The 8,882-nt window shown below is 40.6% G+C and overlaps 1 protein-coding gene across 1 annotated transcript; it reads left to right on the plus strand.

The window, feature by feature from the left end:
* Positions 1–6,918: 6,918 nt before the first annotated feature.
* Positions 6,919–8,837, plus strand: LOC119498032 (nuclear factor 7, brain-like). The gene is made up of 2 exons (XM_037786498.1): positions 6,919–6,996; positions 7,195–8,837. The coding sequence occupies exon 2, from the start codon at positions 7,202–7,204 to the stop codon at positions 8,594–8,596; it is 1,395 nt and encodes a 464-aa protein (XP_037642426.1). The 5' UTR covers positions 6,919–6,996; positions 7,195–7,201; the 3' UTR covers positions 8,597–8,837.
* Positions 8,838–8,882: the final 45 nt, after the last annotated feature.

Genomic DNA, 8,882 nt, shown 5'->3' on the forward strand with positions numbered 1-8,882 from the left:
TTTAGTCAGGGCCGGCTCTGGCCCTTTTGGTGCCCTTGGCGAAATTTGGATTTGGAGCCTCAAACCACGGCATCACAATGGTTTTAAGACAAAAGTTACGTTTTTTATTTCCATAAATAACTGTATTTATTATAATATAAATAAACAATTGGTCCCTGATATTGTTATTTTTTATTCTTCTTTATTTGTTAATTTGTTACCTCAGTGCAGAAAATGAGGAAGGGCACCCACTTGTATTTTTTTTATTTATTTATTCTTTTTTTTTTTTTAGACGGCGACCAGCGCCCCCCAGAAGGTGGCGCCCTAGGCGACCGCCAATATGGCCTTTGCCTTATACCGGCCCTGGCTTTAGTTAAGGGGAGACACTACAGGTGAGTAGGGTAAAAATGTTAATCAATAGATATCACTATGAAACTTCCTCAGTTGATTAGTCATTTTAAGGCAATTCTTTTTTTGTATTACAAGTTTTCCAATATTTTATGTTAAAATATGCAAATGAGGCATTACCTTAATAAATATGTGGTAATTTGCATACATTTCCAGAGCAAAAATCTGAACGTTGGATGAAGCCAGGTTCAAAATTCTTGTTTCATTTTGTTGACATGTTAGAGTCGAAGGTTTTTACGGAGGAAATCTTGGATATCTGTTTTTCATCACTCCATAAATCAGCCACAAAAACAAATCAATTTTCTCCATGTTTTTAGGTCCATAAATCAGGCTATGAATGATATATGAACAACCCCCTCTGTAACAACCTTCAGAATATAGATAGGAATGAAACCAACTAATTTTGAGAAAAAGTCCATAGATTTGACACTACAGGGGAATAAGGTAAAACATTTTACTAATAAATATCAATAAAACTTCCCCAGTTGATTACTTACATTACGACAATTATCTTTTGTATTACAAGTAGGGTTGTCAATCAATTAAAAAAAATGTTTGTGGGTACCCGTAGAACCCATTTCCATTCACATATCTTGAGGTCAGAGGTCAAGGGACACCTTTGAAAATGGCCAGTTTCTCCTCACCAAAATTTACTAGTTGTATTTTGGAACGTTATTTAACGTCCTTCACAACGAGCTAGTATGACATGGTTGGTACTGATGGATTCCTTAGGTTAGTTTCATATGATACCAGTAACATCACATATCATAACAAATTATTATTAACTTTGACAGCCCTAATTGCAAGTTTTCTGAAATTGTATGTTTAAATATGTAAATGAAGCATTATCTAATTCTAACTTTTGGTGAATTTAGTAGAAATCTACAGACACAAATAGACAAAGTGTCATAAAATAAACACCTAAATGTGTATTTTGGATGTTTTCTTTCCACTAGTCTGAGAGAAGACAGCAAAATAACCCAAAATATCCAAATTGATCAGTGCATTACAAATTATGTTATTGCCTGGGGTGTCTCGCCTTAAACTTGCAATAACTGCAGCTGTAAACACAACACTGACACATTATAACCTTCTAAGTTGATATTGCAAATTTGCTAGCAGACAGTTGCTTATTTACACAACCAGCAGACACAGAGCAACATTAACATTCATTTGGACTTTTGTCTCTGGCTACCGGATGAATGCAGGTCTGAATAAAGCACTAGATGTTCTCCATATAACTCCTGAGGGAAATATCTGGCTCTTTAGCTGCTAAATGCTCCACTATGTTCACTTGTTACCTTTAATAATGGCAGTATTCTTAATAAACAAGAGGGACTGCCTCTGTTACACATCACAGCTATGGTGGCCTCTAGGTCGAGTGCGACGGAGTATTAGGGCCACATTGAGGGAAAAAAAATTAATCTGAGATTTCGAGAATAAAGTCATAATATTAATAAAGTCATAAGTTTACGAGAACAAAAGTCATAGTATTATGAGAATAAAGTCATAATATTATAAAGTAGTAATTTTACATGTTATTTTAGAGGGGAAATAGAGCCGCCTGCGTGAAAATGAGGAACGTGGAGCATCTTGTGAAGTTTTACTTTAATATAAGTTTCACAAATAACCTTGAAAGGACCTTGAAAAGATTGTGCAAGAAACTGCATTTATTCTGAAGAAAAAAACACACGGACCTGATGGGGAAACTGCCTCTTCTGTAGAGGAGGAAATTACTCTTTTTCTCGTAAAGCTATGACTTTATTCTCGTAATATTATGGCTTTTTTTCTCGTAAAGTTATGACTTTATTCTCATAATATTCTGACTCTTCTTCTCGTAAAGTTATGACTTTATTCTCATAATATTCCAACTTTTTTTCTCGTTATATTATGACTTTATTCTAGTAATATTATGACTTTGTTTCTCGTAATATTATGACTTTATTCTCGAAATCTCAGATTTTTCTTTCCCTCAATGTGGCCCTAATACTCTGTCGTAGTTGAGATATTTAATCACAAGATATGATTTAATAGCTCACCAACGTATTCACAATAAGACCGCCAACCCCCACCCGCGACCATCAATCCACGAGTGTTACCATTCTAGTGTAGAAATGACAATCAAAGGTACAACGTGTACTTAAATCTTTACGGCACGTGTTCTACATTTAGAGAGAGTGCGTACAGTAATGACAGCCTTCACCTCACAATGACAGTCTAAACGATGTGAGCTTTAAAAAAAAGGCTCTGGCCACCAGCTCTGTCATTCATCAAAAGTTCTACAAAGTCAACCGAAGTGTACCCCCCTTCGATGTTAAGATCAGTTTGAGGGGAGATCGGTCACTTTAATGTAACCCCCTCTGGCAGTGTCGATGGGAGGGGAGTGGTAGGGAGTCAATGATGTCAGGGGTGGAAATGGTCGGTGGAAGGGTGAGGAAGATGACAAGGACAGAGGGAAAGAGTGGGCGGTAGAAAAACAAAGTGAAAAAGGGGTGAGGTGAGGAGGGTGAGATAAGAAGAGAGGCGGACAAAGGTGGGGTGGAGAGGGAAAGAGGCTAATTGAAGAGAGGAGGAGAGAAACGGGGCTAATGGCCGAGCCCACAGCTGGCTCGCTTGGATTAGTGAGGACCCATAAATAAACCTGTGACAGCGATAAATATAGCATGACAGGTCATCAGCACATTACCCACGTCCCCCAAGGACACTGCTGGCAAAAGAGTCCATAGGACACGGGGACTGCCCGGTGTCTCGCACACCGTGACTGATGAGCGGCTGATTGAGGTTCGGCGTCACAAAAGTCCCCCAGAGGAGAACAAAATGAACACAGAGAAGGTAAGAGTAGATGAAGATGACCTTTAACCCACGCCGTGTGAAGCGAACGCTGAGGGATCGAAGACAGCAGCGATGGGATCTATCAATCACCCGGTGCGGAGATATATTGGTTGTTATATAAGGTGACAGTGATCAAGCCTATCAGGGTTTAAGGAATGATATAAAGTGCAATGTTTCTGAGCTGCCTCCTGGGCAAAAAAGGCAATATCGTCTCCAAAGTGCCTTTGACAGAATTTTAAAGTCCCGCTGACGTTGGCAAAATAGTTCAGACTTGCAATATAGAATGATAAAACGGGTCGGGAAAAGTTCAGTTTGACAAAAGTGAAAATAATAAGTGAAACGGCACTCTGCAATCTTGTGATCAGACAGGTTCTCAGGCACAATGACGAGGCTGCTGACTGTGGTTACTAATATAATGGTATTGTTGCTGGAAGAACCAGTAAATATAGATGGAGGATGGAAAGAAAGCTGTGGCTAAGGAAGCAGAAGAAGATGCACAAGCAGTTGAAGAGCGCATAGAAGAGGCTTTAGTAGAACTGGACTGAAGTATAGTAGAAGGTACATTCGGACACAATATGTAGATCCACATCCGTCTGTGAGCACATCCTAAGAGACTGCTTCTCTTGACAATGTAAAAGTTAAAAAAGACCTGCATTAGGAGACTTTTGAGACTTTCAGAGGACTTGAATTTGGGACTAACTTAGAATAAAGTAATAAGTTCACTTCTGTTTCTAAAGTTAGCTAAAGGGATAGAAAGTTGAAGTAGTTAGCTAAAAATTAACAAAATATAATGGATAAACAGTTGAAATAGTTAGATAAACATTAACTATAAGTAATGGATAAACTGTTGAGATATAGTTAGCTATCTAATCTACTTAGAGATTGTCGCCATAGCAACAAAGCTCTCACCTCAGGTCGTGAAGGTAACGCACAATTTGGGAAACTCTTGCGAGATGGTTAAGGTTAGACATTGACCTCGAATGGTTAAGGTTAGGAGAGACCATCGGGCAGCGAGACGCGCAAGACTTTTTGTACGTTTTTTTGCAAGTTTTCGCGATTTGCGGGTTACCTTCGAGACACGACCCTCGCCTCAGGCTTAGCCAGGGGAGAGGTGGCTAACTTTCCAGCCTCAAATTAAGTCAATCTTAATATTTATGCAACAAACAGGTTTAATTAGACTAGTCTAATCTGAAAATCTAAGAACACTGGTATTAAACTAAGTTTATACAACTGGCCCCAGGACTCGGAATCAGTGATGCAGAGGCTGGAGGCTGGGAGGTGAAGAAGCCGGGTTAACTTTCCTTCCCCATTAACATGGCAAAAGAGCATTTGAATGTGTCACAGAGCTTGAGATTCATTATCAGTCGTGATTTAGGAGGCGAGTATAGATATGCATGACTTAATTTAAACCAATGGGATTATACAAGTTCAATGTGTCACTGTTGTAAATGGTCAAAAAGATATTTATGACTGCAAACACACAAACTATTTAGAATAACTGACTCTCTTAGATTGTGTGGGGAGGCCGTGTCAGTCCGAGGTACTATGCCAGCACATAATAAATGTGTTTAGCAGTCAGATAAAGATAAATAAACAAGATAAATAAAGTCTTTATTATCTCAGCTCAGACTAACCCTAAAACTAATGGGTCCATTCAGAGTCGTAGAACACATAATGAAACAGAGGGGTTTTAATCGTGTTTACTGCTATGCTTGTGATGAAGCTGTGACTAGAGACTGTTGCAGATTGGTTCGTAATGAGAGCAACACACAATGCAATCTCTGCCATGCTCCGTGCGCTCTGGTAATACTGTATATGAGGACAAATGGAGCAGCTCTAGTAAACACATTTGGTGATCTCTGCACATATAGCTGCTGATGCATCAACTGGACACAAGTCTCAGGTGCGGACTCTCTTGTGCTTAGATTAAATGGTTATAATTGAAACTGAGGCTGAATTTTAAATACATAATATACTGTTTCAGAGAGTATAAAAAAGATGTATTGGCTCCAAATGAAAGGGGCCAATGTTGACCAGTGCAGAAGTATAGAAATGTAACTTTCCCCACAGTTCTTCCTCTCAGTAAAAACAAGAATATTCTAACATTGACACATTGCTCAGTCTTGCAATTCACTGAAATTGAAAGGATTAAACATGCGTCTCAACGCAAATTAAACATTTTAAACACATCTAACCATCAAAGCTGGTCAACATCAGAACAAGAATTCTCAAGTGCAGAATTTAGTTTACTTGATATATCTGAAGAAGAGGAAAACAACAACACTTCTGAAGTTCATCAGCGCACATGCTTTTAAGTTGAAAGACATGATTGAGTTTATATGCAAACATCATTAGACACCAAAGCATATCTGAAGTCTGTGGGGTGTCTCTAAATGATATGAAAAGCCGTATTAGTGTTTTGTTCAATGGGTCAGTTCACTGAAATTTAAAAAAACAAAACATTTTCTGTTACCTCTAGTGCTGTCGAGCCGTGTAAATAGTTTTAGTTGTTCATTGAAAGAGTTTTGTTATGGTGTGAGCATCTTTAAAGGTGCTCTATACGATATCCAGAGCATCAGTACAGCAGCAAGCAACTTTTTGCTATGTAAAGATATAGAGGAGTAATGTCTACCTGAGCAGAGAATGAAGTCACTCTCCCTCTGTGTGTTGTAATCTGAACTTCTCCGTGCTTTGTTGACATCGCCGCATATTATTGTATTGCATTGTATTAGGATAGCGGCAGAAATCTCAGAGGCAAATATTTAAAAACCTGGACAAATTAAATTTGCTAAATGCGAGATTGGGAGAATCCCCAATTGCCTCCGCACGGCTCTCAACATGACAACCGCTGAGCCAGCAGCTCGAGCTAACAGTGGAAATAACAGCATTATTTATTTAACGACTCCAATGCTACATGCACAATTGTAAAAAACATGAAAATGAGCCTTGAATGCACAAGTGAATTGTATGTGAAATATAACTGCTCAATAAAATACATATTTGAGAAACAAAAAAGGCTTGCGCGGCCCGGATATGTCAACAAAGCAGAGAGAAGCTCTGATTACAACACACACAGAGGGAGAGTGACTTCATTCTCTGCTCAGGTAGACATTACTCCTCTATACTATATCTTTACATAGACAATAGTTGTTTGCTGCTATATTAATGCTCTGGATATCGTATAGAGATCCTTTAAAAAAACGATCTGCATGAATCGATGCCACTGCAGGTATGATTCCCTTTGTAATTAACTGATTCTGCCATTTCAAATGCTGGTGGGATCAGGCTGTAAATGTCTCTCTTGGTCACAATTCTTTAGGGACCAAATTAACTCTTATTAAATATGTTTAAAAAAACGACAACAACTGAAAAAACACAAGTGTTTCATCTAGCATAGCAGTATAGGTATGACTCCTCTGAAAGTTTGCCACGGGTGTGTGAGTTGACCTTTGTTCAGAGGCCCGCAAGCTCACTGTGGAGCTGTGCAAGCAGGAAAAACTGCTTATCTAACTGAAAGGCAGAGTTTAATGTCATCCTAGATACACCACTCAGGGTGAAATACTTAGATACTAGACATTGTGAGCACACTATTTTCAATGGTTGTTTATCATGCTTTTGACTTGTCAATCAGCCACTCTGTTTTATCAGTGTGAATGCTACTGAATCAGCATTTCGGTTATCTGACAAAGCTCCACCCCGCATCATATGAGACAAACCAGGAAGCAAGTTTGTTACCGTTGAGTTCTCACTGAGAAGAGACGCACTGACAGACGGATGGTAAGATTTACCTTCATTTGACTTCAACTGAGGGGTGGCGGGAGGGGCAGTAACAGGAGGGAGTACTGAAGTAGTGAAAAACTTCAACTACAAACTGAAGAAACACACAAAGATTCAAAGTGAAAATAACACTTTTCAGGAAGCAGGGAGGGGAAACACAACTTGATTTTAACGTGCTATGTTTTCTGCTACACTCAGACACAAAATGGCTTCCAGATCAGAGGAGGATCACTGCTGTCCGGTGTGCCACGATGTCTTTAGAGACCCTGTTGTTCTGTCATGTAGCCACAGCTTCTGTCAAGACTGTCTGAAGACCTGGTGGAGAGAGAAACCAACACGCGAGTGTCCAGTTTGTAAGAGACGATCTTCAACGGCAAACCCACCAGTTAGTCTGGTGTTAAAGAACCTGTGTGAGGCCTTCTTACAGGAGAGAGACCAGAGATCTTCAGAGGCTCTCTGCAGTCTGCACTCTGAGAAACTCAAGCTCTTCTGTCTGAGCCACCAGCAGCTGGTGTGTCTCGTCTGCAGAGACTCAGAAAAGCACGCCAACCACAGATTCAGCCCAATCGACGAAGCTGCGCGACAGCACAAGAAGAAACTTCAGGACGCCCTGAAGCCGTTGAAGAAGAAGTTAGAGGCTTTTGAACGAGTTCAAGTGAAGTTTAATTGCACAGCGGAGCACATTAGGGTCCAGGCCCGACACACAGAGAGGCAGATTAAGGAGCAGTTTAAGAAGCTTCGCCAGTTTCTACAAGAGGAAGAGGATGCCAGGATGGCTGCACTGTGGGAGGAAGAGGAGCAGAAGAGTCAGGTGATGATGGAGAAGATGGAGGCTCTGAGCAGAGAGATAGCAGCTCTTTCACACACGGTCAGAGTCACAGAGGAGAAGCTGAGAGCTGAGGAGGTCTCATTCCTGCAGGACTACAAGGCTGCAGTGGAACGAGTCCAGCAGCGCCCCCTGCTGGAGGATCCACGGCTGGGCTCAAGAGCGCTGATACACGAGGCCAAACACCTGGGCAACCTGGCCTTTAACATCTGGAACAAGATGAAGGATTTGGTCTCCTACTCTCCTGTGATTCTGGACCCAAACACTGCAAATGTAGAACTCATTCTGTCTGAAGATCTGAGCAGCGCGGGAGGAGGTGAGGAGCAGAAGCTCCCCGATAACCCCGAGAGGTTCGATGATTATTACATCGTCCAAGGCTACAAGGGCTTTAACTCGGGGACTCACTGCTGGGATGTCGAGGTTGGAGACAATACATTCTGGTCACTGGGTGTGTTAGCGGAGTCTTTCCAGGGGAAGGCAGCCGTACAGTCTGGATTATGGGAAATGCGGTTCCATAAAGGTGAATACTCAGCGCGGTCGCTACCGGCAACAGCCACTGATCTCAGAGTGCAGAAGAAGCTCCAGAGGATCAGAGTGAAGCTGGACCTGAACAGAGGAAAGCTGTCGTTCTCTGATCCCGACACTACCACACAGCTACACACCTTCAAACACACTTTCACTGAGAGGCTGTTTCCATACATTAGCACTGTGGATACAGTCCCACTGAAGATATTACCACTGGAGGTCTGTGTGACCAAACAACAACAGGTCTGACGTTTTGAAGGCGATGATGATAATAATAGTATTCTTCTTAAAAGTTCAAATGTGTCCATTTATTTATGCAGATGTATACATGTGTGAGCAAATTTCTGGAATGAATGATAAAATATGTTCAAACTATGGCTGTCAATCGATTAAAATATTTAATTGCAATTAATCGCATGATTGTCCTTGATTAACCACGATTTATCGCAAATTAATCACACATTCGTTTCTATTTTTTTCTGTGCAAAATGTACCTCCAGTTTGAAGTTCTACTATTTTACTTACTCAGCTACAG

The sequence above is a fragment of the Sebastes umbrosus genome, chromosome 12 (genome assembly GCF_015220745.1).
Source record: "Sebastes umbrosus isolate fSebUmb1 chromosome 12, fSebUmb1.pri, whole genome shotgun sequence".
In the NCBI taxonomy this organism is placed as follows: Eukaryota; Metazoa; Chordata; class Actinopteri; order Perciformes; family Sebastidae; genus Sebastes; species Sebastes umbrosus.

Bases quoted from the DNA above. Each gene is read 5' to 3' on its own strand.
- LOC119498032 (XM_037786498.1), top strand. From the start codon at position 7,202: ATGGCTTCCAGATCAGAGGAGGATCACTGCTGTCCGGTGTGCCACGAT.